Source organism: Pristiophorus japonicus, chromosome 2 (assembly GCF_044704955.1).
Source record: "Pristiophorus japonicus isolate sPriJap1 chromosome 2, sPriJap1.hap1, whole genome shotgun sequence".
Lineage (NCBI taxonomy): Eukaryota > Metazoa > Chordata > Chondrichthyes > Pristiophoridae > Pristiophorus > Pristiophorus japonicus.
Window position 1 is genome coordinate 330792290 of NC_091978.1, and position 20248 is coordinate 330812537.

The window sequence follows — 20248 nt, forward strand, 5'->3', positions numbered from 1 at the left end:
CACTTAGGCGGTTTTGTTATTTCCAGGGATGACTGCGTTTTCATACATGGCTCCTGGGGAGTTTGCAGGGCAGGTTTCTTTGTTTTACGTTTGAGACCGAAATGAGACTCAATGTACAATTACTGCTGTAACCTTAAGTACATATATGTATGTTGCTGTCGTGTATTGTAACCTGTTGGATTTCTGTGTTTAGTACCGCGTTAAAAGGAATTACGATATATATCGACGGGATCAGTTTAGAGTTAAACTGGGGAAAGTTGGGCAATTTGGGAGACCTAGGGTTTTCTCACCACCCTGAACTTTGACACACTCGAGTGGTGTCTGACTGTGTCAGATGGGGGATTATGTAGGGGAGGACGAAAACCCCCTCATTTTACCCAGAAGGAAAAGGGCTGTGGGATCAGTCTGTGCTGTGAATTGAAACCGATGGAAGGAAAACTTTGGGACACAAATGGAGACCCTCCCCCCCCAGTATTTGGACTCATAGGAAAGGGAATTTAATTTGGAACTATCTACCAGAAAGTTTGAAATCCTAAAGTGCACATGGAAGAAACTATGAACTTTAATCGAATTTGGGATTTTTTTTAAAGGTCTGCAAGAAAAGGGGTGGAGTCAATATCAAAAGGGCCAGTTTGGACATTGGAACTAATCAAATTGTCTGGGAACTGTATACCCTCGAAACTTGCCCCTTGAAAACATGAGCATTTAAACAATGCCACATACATATTCCAACACCTTTTTCATCAGGCATAGAAATATCTGGCTCAGGCCAGACTAGCACAATGGCTACAGGAGGCCAATGCAATCAACACCCACTCAAACCTTGAGTAGGTTAAGATCAGTGGAAAAAAAACCTAAAAACCTCAAACTGCTGCATTTTTCAAAATCAAAAGTCCACCAATGAGAAGAATCGACTTCAGCAGGAGAGGCGGACTGGATAATCTGGCTATAAAAAAGGGGTTTCTGACGTAGTGAAGATAGAGGAGTGATGATTTTCCCTGCCCTCGTGATTCAACAACCACAACCACAGGCCTCTCGACACTGAAGGAAAACCAGTGTCCGAAGACACCAAAGATAGAAGAAACAAACCACCAGACTGCGGAAGGCACAGTAGTGAGTATAACCTCTGGTCCCCAGAACTCCCAACTCAGTTAGGCCAGGAAAGGTGGGAGGTTGGGCATTGTACTGCTAAACTGGTGTAAAGATTTTCGTTGTGTCCGTTTAGTGGGATTTAGGGGGATTGTTTTGTTGGTGTATTGCTGTTTGTTGAGTTACACCTTGCCAAATAAATTGGAAGCCTAAAGTTCCTCTTGGAATCACCTTGTCTCAGTTCTATTGTATTACATCTCCTGATCGTGAGTCTTATGTCAGAACCGTGTAAGGGAAGCTAGGAGTGCCTCGAAAATGCTCAACTGTGTGTCACAGGCTAGGGAAGAAGGGGTTAGGAGTGTTTGACACTCACAGGTGCTTCACAGGCTAGGCATAAGCTGTGGGGACGCACGAGTCTCAAAACCCCCTTCATAAGCTGTGGACACAGTCTCTCCAGGGGTGCTCTTGCAGCACTCAGGGTACCTCACAGGCCAGGCATAAGCTGTGAGGGCAGAAGCCCAGAGAGAGACACCCAAGGCACAACAACAACCCTGTGAAAACCCCTTACAGAACAAGATAAGACTTGATTTTGGTGCTGTAAATAGTTGATCAGCTTGCTGACACAAAGATTGATTCTTTGTCTATATCTACAGGATAGGTGAACAGAAAATGGGAGAATGGCAAAATCTCCTCTGAAAACCATTAAAAAGCAATTGTGGAGTTAAATCTACAAAAATAACTATTTACATTTTTAAAACTCATTTGATGTGTTCATTACCTGTAGCAGAGATTATTACGAATACCTCTTGTAGAGAAGGCAGAAGTGCACCAGGCTCAGCTTTCCAAATGCTTTGCAGCAAATTGCTTACTTTGTTCACCTGAGAAATAAACCCACGAATCTCTTCCTCCTGCGTTGCATTGCACTGGAACTGACTTATAGTCCTTACTAGCTGCTGGCAAAACAGCACCGCTGATTTACCCCTTGGGATGCAGTGCACAAAGTCAGACAACAACTCACTTAACCTAGCACACAGCAAAGGCTCTGGTCTCTCACAAACTAATCGCAATACCTCAGTGTGCATGAAGCCAAAGATTTCAAGCACAGAAGGGCAGCTCATTATAAGTTTTAGTCCCATGTGGATATAGTCAATGATGGCAATATCTTTCTTATCTAATGATCCATAACCTTGTTGCAGAAGGTTTAGGATAAAGCCCTTGTTAAAGAACTCTTCAAATTCACAACGATGGTATCTGGCATAGGCATCAAGTACCTGATGACCCACTTGTTTCTGGAAACTGTCTTCCCCAATTAAAATTAACCGTGTAGTTAGATCAAACATCGCCTTGCACTGCTCCCTGTCAACTGAGTTCTCAGCTGCATCGACCACTTTCTTCACAATCCCCTTCTTCACGGGTAGGGGGTGCGCAGAAGTGATGAGGGCTTCTAGTATCTTATCCATCATGGATTACTACACCGCAGTGTTACACCACAGGTAATCAGATCCTAAGAGAGAAAGAAACATAAAAGTCAAAACGCAAATAATATTTTCCCAATTACAGTTTGATAAAAAAAGTTTCTTTAAATCTCAAAGAAAATGCAAAAGAATGAAGAAATCCTTCCCCCCAACCCTGCTCTGGAGCTGCTGCTTTCCTAGAAGAGTCAGAAAACCACGTGAAATAAAGTCAATCACATCCAAGCCGTAAAAAAGCAGACATCCTCATCCTTGACCAAATGAAAAGTATATCGTATCCAAGGAGCTGATTACATGCCACCATGAGATTAGGATGTGGCAGTATTCCTTGACTGAACTTTGGAAACAAAAGTTTAGAAAGGTTCAAGTAACTCACAGTAAATATCATGCAAATGATCTACTTCAGCACAATAAAAGGCACTGCAAAAATAGTTTTTAAAAGGTGTACAGATTTGCCTTTTAAAATGGATAGGCATCCTTCTAAAATGGGTTGGCTTAACTGAGCTCAGGAATTTATTGTAAGGATCAAAAGTGAAACCATGTTTGTGATAGTGTGTTGTTTACTACCATACCCGACGTAGTCGCTGTATTTACTGAGGCGTACGAAAGCATGGGCCTTACGCTAAACATCCGTAAGACAAAGGTCCTCCACCAGCCTGTCCTCGCCGCGCAGCACTGCCCCCCAGTCATCAAGATTCACGCCGCGGCCCTGGACACCGTGGACAACTTCCCATATCTCGGGAGCCTCCTATCAACAAGAGCAGGCATCGACGACGAGATCCAACACCGCCTCCAGTGCGCCAGTGCAGCCTTCGGCCGCCTGAGGAAAAGAGTGTTTGAAGACCAGGCCCTCAAAACTGCCACCAAGCTCATGGTCTACAGGGCTGTAGTAATACCCGCCCTCCTGTATGGCTCAGAGACATGGACCATGTACAGAAGACACCTCAAGTTGCTGGAGAAATATCACCAACGATGTCTCCGCAAGATCCTACAAATCCCCTGCGAGGACAGGCGCACCAACATCAGCATCCTCATTCAGGCCAACATCCCCAGCATTGAAGCACTGACCACACTCGATCAGCTCCGCTGGGCAGGCCACATAGTTCACTCGCCAGACAGGAGACTCCCAAAGCAAGTGCTCTACTCAGAGCTCCTTCACAGCAAACGAGCCAAAGGTGGGCAGCGGAAACGCTACAAGGACACCCTCAAAGCCTCCCTGATAAAATCAGACATCCCCACTGACACCTGGGAGTCCCTGGTCCAAGACCGCCCTAAGTGGAGGAAGTGCATCTGAGAGGGCGTTGAGCACCTCGAGTCTCAACGCCAAAAGCATGCAGAATTCAAGCGCAGGCAGCGGAAAGAGCGTACAGCAAACCAGTCCCACCCACCCCTTCCCTCAATGACCATCTGTCCCACCTGTGACAGAGTCTGTGGTTCTCATATTGGACCACCAAAGAACTCACTTCAGGAATGGAAGCAAGTCTTCCTCGATTCCAAGGGACTGCCTATGATGATGACCCAATGTCATCACATACCAAGAGAAGTGAGTAAATGTGCAAAATCTAGTTGCAGCACACTGTTAATTTTACTCTTTGGTATGATCTACATTATTTGCTTTGCTCCTCATGCTTTCAGGCGCTTGAATTTGAGTATGGTTTCCCTCTGAATCATAATGCACACCATCAGGGTGTAACACCAAGTGTTCAAAAGCTTTGACTACTTTTAATATTCAATGACAACACTTCAGTAACTGCATCAACATTTTATATACTCAATCAAAATGTCCTGAAACTTCAAAACACTAAAGTCAAGCGTTTAAAGTCATCAATAGACACATTATGAAATATTTTTAAAATCTTTGATTCTGCCAAATTGAAGACTGTAATCCAGACTAAGATTATAAATATATATCTCCCACAATAATGCTCATGGACTGAGGTACTTGCTTGAGGAATGCAGAACTTGAATTTGGAGCAGTGGGTTGATGTACAATAGAAGAAAAACAATCAACAAAAAGCCCAGGCATGGAACACAAGGGGGCCCTGGTGTAGTGTACAGGATGGAATAGAGCACAGCTTCCTTAAAATCAATTGAGGCTGGTAGATGCTTAGGTGTCTCTATACTAATGGAGTTACACGTAACCACTCTGCCATTTTATTGCTCAAAGTATATGATAACCTAGTCACCTCAGACTTAAGATTTTAAAGCAAGTCAAACTGTTGATATCCAAGATAAATCAATAGTTTTCAACCTTCAGTACCATAGCATTATGCATGGATCTTTTACTGCAAATCAATGCAATATTCAGACACTTGATGGTGGCGGAGCCATACCCACTGCTGATTGCAGATGTTGAGTAGGCAAACATGCAGTTTCATTACATACATTGGCAGACAGCAATTTGGAACCAAAACTCTAATCTGTCTATTTCGGCAGATCTTCCGGTAATCACAGGTTTTCAATCTGGAATATCCAGATCTTGAAAGTGCAAAATTTCTGTCTGTCATTAAAGTTCAGATTGTGTTTGACATTTCTTGATGTTTGTTGCTGTACACGAACAGAAAAGACATCTTCTGTAATGACATCCAAAACTCTGCTGCTTGTATCCCAACTCTCACCAAACCCCATTCACCCATTGCCCCTGTGCTCACTGGCCTCATGCGTATTTTATTGGTGGTCATGCCTTCAGTTGCCTCAACTCTAAGCTCTGGAATTTCCTCCCTAAACCTCGCTACCTCTTTCTCCTTTTAAGACACTTAAAACCTAACTCTTTGACCAAGCTTTTGGTCACGTGTCCTAATATCTCCTTCTGTGGGTCTGGGTCACATTTTGTTTGACAACGCTCCTGTGAAGCATCTTGGGACATTTTAATAGTTTAAAAGTGCTATATTAATGCAAGTTGTTGTTTTCCTTTGGGTAGCTGCCACTGTGTTTCATAAGTTAGGACAGACAGGTTGTGTATAATCATCTGCAGAAGGTTCACACTACAGAAAATGTTGAAACCACTAAGCTGGAAAGTCACACAAGTAAGAAAATTTGAATTGTGAAATTACTAACTGTTAAACACTGAAGAAACTTGAAAGGAAGAAAAGACTCCAAGAGGTGCTTTGCATGGTGGTGTAGTACTGAATTCTTCACACTAGGATGATCCCTGATATGTGTTGAGTTAGGTAGTTAATCTCAGCTGGGGTAGTGGTGGGACGCAAGAATAATTAGGCCCAGTTAGGAAGGAAGGAGATTTATTTTTCTTAAAACTAGAAAGGTTTCCACTTATGATCACTATCATAAATGCTGCAAAGAGCACATGTGGATTTTAGATAAGCACAGAATTGATCTTAACTGTAATGCTTCCCCCAGTTGAATTGCTTACCAACACTCCATCTAAGCTCATACATGAAAATGATTGTTTAGGTGAAGTACCAAAAGGCTGCTGATGCCTGTGGAATTGTAAGGCACCGTCTTCAAGAGAGGAGGAAAGTGTAGTAAAAATATATTTTAAAAATTTACATTCCCCGTTCTAGTTCTCACTAAATTTCTAGTTTATGTCATTGACCACACAGATATTATAGAAAATATGGCGTAAGATTTTATTTTAATGTTGTCAAAGAATAATCAAGTTTTCAAAGAATAAAAATTCATATTCAACTACCAGTCAGCTATTCAAAATGAACCAGGTTTAAAACAGATCTTAACTTAAAACCACAGGGCATTGCTGCTGAAAGCGAAATCCTGGTCAGTAAAAAGCAACACAACTGGAAATGTTTATACTAGTTAACCTGAACTGGTCCTCTTTGTACAAGACAACAACTAGAAGTTAGGCAAACAAAATGGCTTTCGAGGCATAAAAAAAAGTTTCTAGTCGCAGACTGGAGGATTGAAAAATATGTTGCTCGAAACATGGATTCGATCTGATGTTACAGGAAGTTAAAGTGATCAGCATTTTTACTGCTTCTTTCAGACGGCAAAGTTCCTCCCCTGCATTCTTAAACTAATCAGATTAATATTCCAGTTGGTTTAATAAAAAAAAGTAAAAAAGGTTAGAATAAAATCAAGTAAAAGTTCTCCTCCAAGTTTCAGCGATCGGAGCTGAACTCGGAATACTACCTCAACACCATGACATTGCAAATTCTGTCCGCATACTTAACACACTACCAATATTAAAAATAAACGTAAAAAATACGACTTTAAAAAAAACTTCGGAGCAGATTGTAATACGAGAAATCGTACCATATAACCGACCATTAAAAAAGAAACCAAGCCTGACAGTAAGCAAATAAGGGCACAGTGAGTGTGCTGCAAAATCATGTATGTGGAGGCTTTAGGCCAGAACAATCGCGGCTCGATCGGCGCCGCCTCACCCTTTCAGAAAGGAACCCTTACCCGGGGAAACCATGGCAGCCGCGCTGCTCGCTCTCCGCCCGCAGCACAACCTTCCAAGCGCTGCTTCCTACTCCCCTCACTCCGTCCCCAGCAACACTCCGCTCATACCAGCGGCCCGACCACTGAGCGCGGTTCATCAAAACAGACAACCCCCCGGCAACTGGCGGAGCAACGTCAGCGCGACACCACCGCGCAAGCCCCACACCGCTTCATCTTTTAGCTGGTCGGCGAAACGCCGCTGCCGTATTTGTGAACGAGAACCCGGGGGGGGCCAAGGGAATGAGAGAAAGAAGGGCAAGAAGACATTCCCCCCCCCTCCTCCCTCCACTGAATCTTACATTTTCGTCGGTGTCATTTCTGAGGGAATTATTGATTCCAAGTTTCACGTATTTCCCTCCGGCCCAGGCAAATATTAGGATACCTCCGGCAGAGTTGCCCAAGTAGTGGCGATGCGATTCTGTTGAGAATATAGTTAGCATCCGTTGAGCACATGTAATTTTGTCACCATCAGAAATTTTAATCTTTCACGTCTGTAATGTTACAATCAAACCGCCAAGTGTTAATTATTTGGAGTCACTGCCAATGTCTGGTTTTAAATGCACTGTAACCTATTTTGATACGTTTCCCTGAAAATTAAACACCGCTTTCTATCTATGTGGTTGTAAATAATGCCACTATTGATCATCATGTTGGATTTGCTTATGTTGCCAATTGTAATGCCATCACCAAAACTAGTGCATCCCATTGAAAAAGTACATCTTAATTTTTGTAATTATAATCACTTAATGTGTAGCACAAACACGGTAAAGGGCTGCAGGGGCCAGTATCACAAAGATAAGTACATATGAAGGAGGCCATTTGGCCCACTCGCTCATCCTTCTGCAGAAGCCTGTGGGTTTCCCCATCACAGCATCTAACTGTCTCTTAAATGACTCCAGAGTTTTTGCATCTACAGATCTATCCAGAAGACCATTCCAGGTATTTGTAAAGTCCGTACTCTACAGCATGAAACCACACGAGGCACACTCTGGGGACAAGGTCACTCTGTGACCTTAACTCTTTATTCACAGGACTCCAAAGACTATGACCCTGCATGGGACCTCCCTTTTTAGACCTGTGTGATCAGGTAAGGAATGTCTCCCACAAGTTCACCCCTTGTGGTCAAGGTGTGCATCTAGGTTGAGTATATACAGTAATACAGTGGTGTTACATTGTGGTTACATACATGACATCACCTCCCCCTCCCCCCCCCCCAAAGTCTCATTGGGATCATAGGTTTAGTCTTTCAGGTGGTCTACGCTCCCTCGTGGAGCGCCGCAGTTGGGGCTCTGGTTGTTGGACACTGACATGAGTGTCTGTCACCTGTGGTGATTCCGACCTGTCCGGGCTGACCGCAGGGACTGTGCATTCTTCCGATTGCTCTTGTTGCTCGTTCACTGGCGGTGTTGTGAGCTCCATCTCATGGTCTTCTTCAGGTTCCTCCGTGTCGATGCTGAACCTTTTTTTTACTTGGTTCAGATGCTTACGGCATATCTGACCATTGTTGAGTTTTACCACGATGACCCTATGCCCCTCTTTGTCAATTACAGTGCCCTCAAGCCATTTGGGCCCCATGGCGTGATTGAGGACGAATACAGGATCATTTATTTCTATACATCTCCCCCTCGAATTCCGGTCATGGCACTCGTTTTGTGACTTGCGCTTGCCCTCAACTATGTCGGTCAGGACTGGGTGAATGAGGGACAGCCGAGTTTTGAGTGTCCGTTTCATTAGTAGCTCTGCGGGCGGGACCCCTGTGAGCGAGTGTGGTCAGGTTCTATAGGCCAGCAGGAGACGCGATAGGCGGCATTGTAGGGAGGGTCCTTGAATTCTGAGCATACCTTGCTTAATGATTTGGACCGCACGTTCCGCCTGGCCATTGGAGGCTGGCTTGAACGGCGCAGTCCTGACGTGGTTGATGCCATTGTCCGACAGCATGAGTTAAAGTTTCCATTGGTGGGAACAAAGGGACTATGGCCAGGCATTTCTGGGGTGATGTGTATCACTACTTTACTGCCTTTGAAAGTCCCGACGCCAGGTTGGAAATAGGGAATCGAATTGTTGTAGGACTTGTGAGCACGAACTTCACTCCACAAATGACATTGCGTGAACATCCCCCCATTTCCAGTTCATCTCGGCTAACCAGCTCCTCCCCAACAGTGCGGGACCATTGCCTGGGACAATCCAGAGCGCCAGCCGATTCACTAACCCATTTTGTGTGACAGCCAACATTGCACTGCCTAACACCGGAATTATTTATTTAGTGTAAGTCCGTAATTGTGTCCCAATACGTGCTAATTTGTGTCTACTGGCTTTAAGTGGCCATAGCTTCTCAAATTGCTGAATGCCGATGAATGACTGGCTGGCCCCAGTGTCCAGCTCCATGAGTACAGGGATACCGTTTAATAAAACCCTCATCATCATTGGTGACGTTCTGGTGTATGAACTGTGAATATTCGACACATGGACCCGCTGAACCTCGACGTCCATCGATTTACCCCAAAAATCATCCTGCCTCAAAGAACCCTCTTCTGGTCCATCCGCCTCATATATTAGTCTGGTTGCAGAATTCTTGCACATTCGAGCTAAGTGTCCACTGAGATTGCAGTTCCTGCAGACAAACTGTTGAACTCTGCAAGATCTAGCTGAGTGTTTTCCCCCACACCTCCAGCATGAGTTAAAGTTTCCATTGGTGGGAACAAAGGGACTATGGCCAGGCATTCCGTGCTGACTGTCCCTTTGACTGCTCTTAAGTATCCCATTAGTGGGTGTCAATGGTCCCATCCTGGGCCGCATTGTCCACTGTGATGGCATGAATGTCCGTTCAGCCTGCCATTGTCTCTGTTGAAGTCTGACTCTGGAGTCTATTGCTGCCTGGGGAGTGTCGGACTGCCCCTGCCTGCCTGCCTGGCTCTGAGTCGCATTGATGATGTTGACTCCCTGATCCATCGCCGCGTTAGAGGCAGAATTGCGCGCGTATATTATTTTCATCTCTTCCTCCCCCGCCATGAAAGTTTGAGCCATCAACGCCGCCGCTTCCAAGGTCAAATCCTTGGTCTCAATTCATTTGCGGAAAATTCCCGCATGACCGATGCCCTCGATAAAGAAGTCCCTTAGCATCTCCCCTCTGCAGGCATCTGTGAACTTACAGAGGCTGGCCAAACGCCGGAGGTCCGCTACGAAGTCCGGTATGCTCTGTCCTTCACGACGTCGGTGGGTGTAGAATCTGTGTCGGGCCATATGTATGCTACTCGCCGGTTTGAGGTGCTCTCCAATCAATTTGCTAAGTTCTTCAAAGGTTTTGTCCGCCGGCTTTTCGGGTGCTAGTAAGTCCTTCATGAGCGCGTAAGTCTTTGGTCCACAGCTGGTCAAAAGATGAGCCCTTCGCTTGTCGGCCGCTGCATCCCCCAGCCATTCTTTCATAACGAAGCTTTGCTGAAGCCTCTCGACAAAATCGTCCCAGTCTTCTTATTCAAGACACGATAACTGCCGACGAGATACAGATAACGAACCCCACCGCAACAATGCAGAGAATCGTGGGCATCCTGGAGAACACTTAGGAGGGAGATGATTGAGAAACTTTCGTGGAACGACTCGACCAATACTTCGTGGCCAACGAGCTGGAAGGAGAAGCAAATGCTGCCAAACGAAGGGCGATCCTCCTCACCGTTTGCAGGGCATCAACGTATGGCCTCATGAAAAATCTGCTCGCTCCAGCGAAGCCCACAGAGATTTGTGCACACTGGTCTGGGAGCATCTAAACCTGAAGGAAAACGTTCTGATGGCGAGGTACCGGTTCTGCAAGTGCAAGCGGTCTGAAGGCCATGAAATGGTGAGCTACGTCGCCAAGCTAAGGCGTCTTGCAGGACATTGCAAATTTGAAGGACATTTAGAAACATAGAAACATAGAAAATAGGTGCAGGAGCAGGCCATTCAGCCCTTTTAGCCTGCACTGCCATTCAATGAGTTCATGGCTGAACATTCAACTTCAGTACCCCATTCCTGCTTTCTCGCCATACCCCTTGATCCCCTGAGTAGTAAGGACTTCATCTAACTCCCTTTTGAATATATTTAGTGAATTGGCCTCAACTACTTTCTGTGGTAGAGAATTCCACAGGTTCACCACTCTCTGGGTGAAGAAGTTTCTCCTCATCTCAGTCCTAAATGGCTTACCCCTTATCCTTAGACTGTGACCCCTGGTTCTGGACTTCCCCAACATTGGGAACATTCTTCCTGCATCTAACCTGTCTAAACCCATCAGAATTTTAAACGTTTCTATGAGGTCCCCTCTCACTCTTCTGAACTCCAGTGAATACAAGCCCAGTTGATCCAGTCTTTCTTGATAGGTCAGTCCCACCATCCCGGGAATCAGTCTGGTGAATCTTCGCTGCACTCCCTCAATAGCAAGAACGTCCTTCCTCAAGTTAGGAGACCAAAACTGTACACAATACTCCAGGTGTGGCCTCACCAAGGCCCTATACAACAGTAGCAACACCTCCCTGCCCCTGTACTCAAATCCCCTCGCTATGAAGGCCAACATGCCATTTGCTTTCTTAACCGCCTGCTGTACCTGCATGCCAACCTTCAATGACTGATGTACCATGACACCCAGGTCTCGCTGAACCTTCCCCCTTCCTAATCTGTCACCATTCAGATAATAGTCTGTCTCTCTGTTTTTACCACCAAAGTGGATAACCTCACATTTATCCACATTATACTTCATCTGCCACGCATTTGCCCACTCACCTAACCTATCCAAGTCACTCTGCAGCCTCATAGCATCCTCCTCGCAGCTCACACTGCCACCCAACTTAGTGTCATCCGCAAATTTGGAGATACTACATTTAATCCCCTTGTCTAAATCATTAATGTACAATGTAAACAGCTGGGGCCCCAGCACAGAACCTTGGAGCACATGCTCAGGGACTTCTTTGTACTTGGCATTGGCCATGAAGTAATACTTCGCAAACTTTTGACTGTAGAGACCCCAACCTTGAGTAAGGCCATAGCGATAGCCCAGTTCATCGCCACCAGTGACAATATCAAACAAATCTCTCAGCACACGAGTGCTGCTGCAAGTACTGTGAACAAAGCAATGTTGTTTTCAAATCGTAATGTACAGGGCAGGACTCACATGCTTGCAGCTGCACGTACGCAGATGTCTCAGAGTCCACCATCAAGGGTGGTGAATGCAAGGCCATTAACACCTTGTTGGCGCTACGGAGGTGATCATCGATTCCATTCATTCCGCTTCAAAGGATACGTTTGCAAGGGCTATGGAACAATGGGACACCTCCAACGTATGTGCAGGCGAGCTGCAAATCCTGCTAATCCTGCAAACCACCATGTTGCAGAGGAGGACAGATCCACGGTGGATCACGACGAACCAGAGCCTCAGACTGAGGAGGCAGAGGTATATGGGGGGCACACATTTACCACAAAGTGTCCCCTAATAATGCTGAAGGTTGAATTAAATGGACTCCCGGTGTCAATGGAGTTTGACACGGGCGCGAGCCAGTCCATAACGAGCAAAAAGACTTTCGATAAATTGTGGTGCAGCAAGGCCTCAAGGCCAGTCCTGACTCCCATTCGTACTAAACTGAGAATGTACACAAAGGAACTGATTCCTGTAATCGGCAGTGCTACCGTAAAGGTCTCCTACGATGGAGCTGTGCACAATTTACCACTCTGTATGGTACCGGTTGATGGCCCCATGCTGTTCGGCAGGAGCTGGCTGGGAAAGATACGCCAGAACTGGGACGACGTCCAAGCGCTCATCTGTCGATGGCACTTCATGTGCCCAGGTCCTAAACAAGTTCCCCTCGCTGTTCGAACCGGGTATTGGGAAGTTCCAAGGAGCAAAAGTGCAGATCCACTTGATTCCGGGGGCACGACCCATCCATCACAAGGCGAGAGCGGTACCGTACATGAGGAGAAAGAGGGTGGAGATCGAGCTGGACCGGCTGCAACGAGAGGGCATAATTTCACCGATCAACGAGTGGGCCAGTCCGATTGTTCCAGTCCTCAAGGAAGAATCTGTGGTGATTACAAAGTAACTATCAATCGTTTCTCCCTGCAGGATCAATACCCGCTACCAAAAGCAGACGACCTATTTGCGACGCTGGCGGGAGGAAAAACGTTCACGAAGCTGGACTTGACCTCGGCCTACATGACTCAGGAGCTGGAAGAATCATCGAAGGGCCTCACCTGCATCAACACACTCTTCATTTACAACAGATGCCCGTTTGGGATTCAATCAGCCGCGGCGATATTCCAGAGGAACATAGAAAGCTTGCTGAAGTTGGTCCTGTGCACCGCGGTCTTCCAGGACGACATCTTGTTTACAGGTCGGGACACCATCGAGCACCTGCAGAACCTGGAGGAGGTTCTTAGTCGGCTTAATCATGTGGGGCTCAGGTTAAAATGCTCGAAGTGCATTTTCCTGGCGCCTGAAGAGGAGATCCTGGGGAGAAGAATTGCGGCGGACGTCATCAGGCCCACCGATTCGAAGACGGAGGCAATCAAGAACGCACCAAGACCCCAGAACGTGACGGAGCTGTGGTTGTTTCTAGGACTCCTGAACTACTTTGGTAACTTCTTACTGGGTCTTAGCACCCTGTTAGAACTACTGTACTCTTTACTGCGCAAAGGAGATGAATGGGTATGGGGTAAAAGCCAAGAAAATGCCTTTGAAAAAGCTGGAAACTGGTATGCTCAAACAAATTGCTTGTGTTGTATGATCCATGTAAGCGTTTGGAACTAGCATATGATGCATTGTCATACTGTGTCGGGTGTGTATTGCAACAAGCTAATGCATTTGGGAAATTGCAACCGGTTGCTTATGCATCCAGAAGTCTGTCTAAGGCTGAGAGGGCCTACAGCATGATCGAAAAAGAAGCATTAGCGTGTGTTTATGGGGTAAAGAAAATGCATCAATATCTGTTTGGGCTCAAATTTAAATTGGAAACCGACCATAAGCCACTTATATCCCTCTTTTCTGAAAGTAAGGGGATAAATACGATTGCATTGGCCCGCAACTCGAGATGGGCGCTAACGTTGTCCGCATACAACTACGCCATCCGCCATAGCCCAGGCATAGTTGTATGCTCTCAGTAGGCTGCACACGGGTGGAGATGGCATATCCCGCAGATTTAGTTATGGTAATGGAAGCCTTCGAGAGTGAGCAATCACCTGTTATCGCCCGATAGATTAGAACCTGGATGAGCCAGGACCCCTTATTGTCCTTAGTAAAAAACTGTGTGTTCCACGGGAGTTGGTCTAGTGTCCCGTTAGAGATGCAGGAAGAAATAAAGCTGTACCAACGGCACAGAGATGAAATGTCCATACAGGCAGACTGCCTCCTATGGGGTAATCGGGTAGTTGTGCCAAAAAAGGACAGGAACACTTTCATTAGTGACCTCCACAGTACCCACCCAGGTATTGTAATGATGAAAGCGATAGCCAGATCCCACGTGTGGTGGCCCGGTATCGATGCAGACTTAGAGTCCTGTGTGCACAAATGTAACACATGTTCACAGTTAAGCAATACACCCAGGAAGGCGCCACTAAGTTTATGGTCCTGGCCCTCCAAAATGTGGTCCAGGGTCCATGTCGACTATGCAGACCCATTCTTGGGAAAAATGTTCCTTGTGGTTGTAGATGCGCACTCCAAATGGATTGAATGTGAGATAATGTTGGCAAGCACGTCTGCTGCCACCATTGAAAGCCTGCGGGCCATGTTTGCCATGCACAGCCTGCCTGACGTCCTTGTGAGTGACAAGGGGCCGTGCTTCACCGGTGCCGAGTTCAAAGAATTCATGACCCGCAATGGGATCAAACATGTCACATCTGCCCCGTTTAAACCAGTGTCCAATGGTCAGGCAGAGCGAGTAGTGCAAACAATCAAGCAGAGCTTGAAGAGGGTAACTGAAGGCTCACTGCAGACTCGCCTAGCCCGAGTCCTGCTTAGTTACCGAACAAGACCCCACTCGCTCACTGGGGTTCCCCCTGCTGAACTGCTCATGAAAAGGGCACTTAACTCAAGGCTCTCGCTCGTCCTCTCTGATCTACATGAACAGGTATATAGCAGGCGGCTTCAACAGAATACATATCATGATCGCGCAAATGTGTCACGCGAAATCGAGGTTAATGATCCTGTATTTGTGTTGAACTATGGACAAGGTCCCAAGTGGCTTCCTGGCACTGTCGTGGCCAAAGAGGGGAGTAGGGAGTAGGGTGTTTCTGGTCAAACTTTCAAATGGACTCACCTGCAGAAAACACTTGGACCAAACCAAACTCAGATTCATGGACTATCCAGAACAACCAACAATAGACTCTATCTTTTTCGACCCCTCAACACACCACACAAGTGGCAACCGACCCAGCGGTTGACCAAGAAGCAGAACCCATCACCGGCAGCAGCCCAGCAGGACTCACTACACCCAGCAGCCCTGCAAGGCCAGCTACGCAGCAGCCCAGTGAGGGCCTAATAAATGACTCACCAAAACCAGCATTTGCACCAAGACGATCAACCAGGGAAAGGAAGGCCCCAGATCGACTCACATTGTAAATAGTTACACTTTTGACTTTGGGGGGCGCGGGGTGGGGGGGGAGTGTTGTTATATATGTAAACCACCATAGGGCTCATCCCATGGAGTCCCAAGGGATCCTACAATCCCTTGGGAGCACCTGTACATAAGGAGGCCTCACAGGCTGGAGAGGCACTCTGGAGACCTGTAACAAAGGACGACAGTCACACATTACTTTGAGCTTACAGTATCTGGTCAGATTCTTTATTCAAGACACAACAGTAAGTATGCAGCTACAGCAAGTAATCAGGAAGGCAAATGGAATGTTGGCCTTTATTGCAAGGGGGATAGAGTATAAAAGCAGAGAAGTCCTGCTACAACTGTACAGGGTATTGGTGAGGCCTCACCTGGAGTACTGCGTACACTTTTGGTCTCCGTATTTAAGGAAGGATATACTTGCAGGCTGTTCAGAGAAGATTGACTAGGTTGATTCTGGAGATGAGGGAGTTGACTTATGAGGATAGGTTGAGTAGGTTGGGCCTATACACATTGGAGTTCAGAAGAATGAGAGGTGATCTTATTGAAACTTATAAGATAATGAAGGGGCTCGACAAGGTGGATGCAATGAGGATATTTCCACGCATACGGGAAACTAAAACTAGGGGACATAGTCTTAGAATAAGGGGCCGCCCATTTAAAACTGAGATGAGAAATTTCTTCTCTCAGAGGATTGTAAATCTATGGAATTTTCTGCCCCAGAGAGCTGTGGAGGCTGGGTCATTGAATATATTTAAGGCGGAGATAGACAGATTTTTGAGCGATCAGGGAGTAAAGGATTATGGGGAGCGGGCAAGGAAGTGGAGCTGAGTCCATGATCAGATCAGCCATGATCTTATTGAATGGCGGAGCAGGCTCGAGGGGCTAAATGGCCCACTCCTGCTCCTATTTCTTATGTTCCTATTACATTATTGTCAAATAATATAGTGAAACTAATGGACCTGTTTGTTCTCCACAGTGAAACACATGAAAATTGATGGTTATTTTCCCTTCAAACTGTAATCATCAAATCTCACTGGAAATAAACAAGACTTAGCACAGATGTGCATTTATATTCTGACGTCTATATTACTAACATATTTGACACCTCATAGATTGCTTAGCAGTTTATTTATTATTGCAAGCAGTTTTTATGTGCAATTACTTATGTGGTGGAGCCCTAATGAACAGTTTTGAGTGATTGAGAAGTATTTCCCTGTATTGGGAGAGGGAAAGGAGAATAGATGGGAGCCAAACTGGGGTTGTGTTGTGGAACTCATCGCAGGCACTAACACGGCAGCATTGACATCATCAGGGAATGATTGCATGGTGTGAGGGAGGGACATAACAAGAAGGAGTAAAATATCTTACCTCCCTAAAATATATGAAGCAAAATAAAAGGTTTTCTTAATTCATACATCTATTAACCTATTTCCTTGCCATTGCTTATGGGTTGTCTGGTTTCTGGAGTTGTGATGTTTAGCTGCTGAGGTGGACCTATTTTCAATCTGATTGTCCTTTTTTTCTAGTCTCAAGGAACAACACACACACACACACACACACACATGGCTATTGTATATTTAGAGGCACATTCACACATATATTTTCTATGGTGGCCTATCTCTTTAAATTAATACTCTGATATTCCATGCGTGGATGTGGTTATAAATAAGCACATCCTGAAGTCAGAGGTTCATTGTTGATGGAGGTTTATGTAGAGTGGCAGCTGCTTGTAACTCCCTAGCTTCTGGCCTTGGGTAGAGGTCAGATTATCAAGGCTGGAAAGTCCAGCAGGAACTGACTGATTCTCTTTCTATTTTATGTACTTTTGATGCTCAGAAGTAAAACATCTAGATTCATAATGGAATCTGCCTGTGCAAACTTGTGCTGTAATTATGCCCTCCCACCAGTATTGGCACTATTGCACTTCAGTTTGGCATCTTCCTGCTCCTCAGCATAGTACGCTCTAACCAACTTGACTTCTCTGCTTCCCAAATTGCAGTAAACCTACTATTTAACTATAAATAATATTAAATAAAATACTATATAAAAGTAAAGATAAAATGTTTGATTTTAAGAGAGGATGTAATTACATCTGTATGCCCTTTTCAATTCTCCACCATCTTCTAATTTCCCTTCACCTGAAGTCTACATTTTGTCTTGATTCTCCTTAAGCAACATCACTGGAGATTGCCTCGTATAATTAAAAATACTACATATGGCTTGCACTTTGTGTTCAGAAACACTTGTTTTCTGTGTTATGATTTTACATTGTAAAATGCTATATAAACATTTCTAATGGGAATTTCAGTGTTACATTTTCCTGATTTATGATTTACTTTTAACAATTTCCTGTAATATCACTCGGTGACGCTTTAGTGGGAATTCTGGTATTAATATCTCCTTGCCTCAGATGGCACTGTAGAACCTCTCTAATTCCTCACACAGCTACCAACAGCTGAAGACGTGTTGTTCATCAGCCCCTCCAGCTTGGATTTTTTTCCCATCTTCTGCTCCCCGTGACCCCATTCAAACTTTTATGCCTGCTGAACCTGACTCTGCCCCAACTGTAGCAACTAAAAATTCTTGGCCTTTTACCCCTCACGTTTGTTGTCCTCTGTGACAATCTTTTGCCTGCCCCAGCTTGAAGATTTGGCCCTGCTAGCCTTCCTAGCTGTTTCAAAATGTCTTCGTTCCCTAGCCTAGAGGTTCTTCTTGGCCCCAACCCTACTCTGTACAAATTTTCATCCTCTCCTCGTCCAAAGCTTCTGCCATACTGCTGTAGGTTTGTCCATGACTCTTCAAAATTGTCCACTTTTCCCCCTTCACAGATTTTTCCTGACTCCAGTACTACTTTGTACAAATTTTCTGGCTTTCTCACCCCAAAGTTTAGAATTGCCAACTCTCCTGGATTGTCCTGGAGTCTTCAGGAATTAATAATTAATCTCCTGGACAATTCCTGCGGGCAACCCAAGATAAATAACATCGGGGTGTGTGTGCTTATGTTTTTCATTTTCTTTAAACATATTAGTTTATTAGTTATAAAAATATTTGAGATGGGGGAAGAATAGGCTGGTTGACTGGGCGGGTTGGTTGGAGACATTGAACTTTTTCCTCCCAGTTTATATTAGTTTATAGCCCCGGTAAAACATTTCAGGAGACAGTATTTTTTCTCCCTGAAAAAGAAACAATGGCTTTGTGATGTGACTTTGTCATTGTGATGTTACTCTTGTTATGGTCGTGTAGTTTCTAGAGACCAATGAACACTGGTTACTGCAGTTGAATCACAGATTATATTTTTTAGTTATATTGGCCCCAAGTTTCCACATAATTTGCTCCTGATTTTTAAGAGCAACTGGTGTAGAACGGAGTATCTTAGAAATCGGAATTCTCGTCATTTAGTTTGCTCCAGTTCTCGTCAGTTAGAACAGTTTCACTTTGGAACAGAATTTTCTTTTCAAAAGGGGGCGGGTCCGGCCAATTACGCCTGATTTCAAAGTTTCGTGAGTGAAAACTTACTCCAAACTAACTTAGAATGGAGTAAGTGAAGATTTTTGTACGCTCGAAAAAACCTTGTCTACACTTTAGTAAATCAGGCGTAGGTTACAAATCAGGCGTAGGGAATGGGGGGGGGGGTGTTTAAAGGGAAGTTTACAAACATTAAACACTTCAGTTTTACAAATAAAGAGCCATCATCAATAATAAATGATAAATACATCAATAAATCAACCAATAAATCAATCAAAAAAAATTAATAAAAAATAATTTTTAAAAAATCAATAAATAGAAATTTTTCTACTTACCGACTGCAGCACCGGGAGCCCTCCAACAGCATGCTGGGATGCCCCCCTCAGTGTGTCTCTGTTAGTGTCTCTATCTCTCTGTCTGTCTGTGTGTCTCTCATTCTCTGTCTGTCAGTGTCTGTGTTTCTGACAGCGAGGGGAGGGGGAGGAGTGGGGTAGAGGGAGAGGGAAGGGGAAGAAGGGGGAGGGATGGGGGAGAAGGGGGAGGGGGGGAGAAGGGGGAGGGATGGGTGAGAAGGGGGAGGGATGGGGGAAAAGGGGGAGGGGGGTAGAAGGGAAGAAGGGGATAAAGGGGAGAAGGGGGAGAAAGGAGATGGGGGGGAAAGGAGATGGGGGAAAGGAGATGGGGGGGAGAAGGAGATTGGGGGGAAGGAGATTTGGGGGGGGGGGAAAGAGATTGGGGGGGGGGAAAGGGGAAGGGGGAGGGAGGCTGAACGGGCCGGGCCCGAGACTTCGGGCAGGGCCCGTCCCCAGCACCAGATTTACAGGTAGGTGGCGTTGGGTTGGGTTGGGGGGGTGGTGGGAGGGAGATCGGTTAGGTTCGGGTCAAGGGGAGGGAGGGAGGGAGGGAGAGGGAGGTCAGGTCGGGGGGAGGGAGGTCAGGTCGGATCCAGTCCGGGGGGGGGCGGGACCGGGTGTCGGGTCTAGTCCGGAAGCGGGTGGGTGGGGGGAGCGGGTGTCAGGTCCGGTCCGGGGGCGGGGGGTGGGGGGAGCGGGTGTCGGGTCCGGTCCGGGGGCGGGGGGTGGGGGGGAGCGGGTGTCGGGTCCGGTCCGGGGGCGGGGGAGGGGGGGGAGCGGGTGTCTTGTCCGGTCCGGGGGTTGGGGAGAGCGGGTGTCGGGTCCGGTCCGGGGGTGGGGGGGGTTGCGGGTGTCGGGTCCGGTCCGGGGGGGGGGGGGGCTG

The 20248-nt window shown here is 46.0% G+C and overlaps 1 protein-coding gene across 1 annotated transcript in view; it reads right to left on the minus strand.

The window, feature by feature from the left end:
* The window catches only part of usp38 (ubiquitin specific peptidase 38), a 46606-nt gene extending 39516 nt beyond the window's left edge, over window positions 1-7090 (minus strand). Inside the window, exons 1-2 of the mRNA XM_070872064.1 lie at window positions 6942-7090; window positions 1868-2593 (exon numbers count right to left, since the gene is read on the minus strand). Coding sequence (XP_070728165.1) covers window positions 1868-2552 — 685 coding nt within the window. The 5' untranslated portion in view covers window positions 2553-2593; window positions 6942-7090. The remainder of the gene's footprint in view (window positions 1-1867; window positions 2594-6941) is intronic.
* Window positions 7091-20248: the final 13158 nt, after the last annotated feature.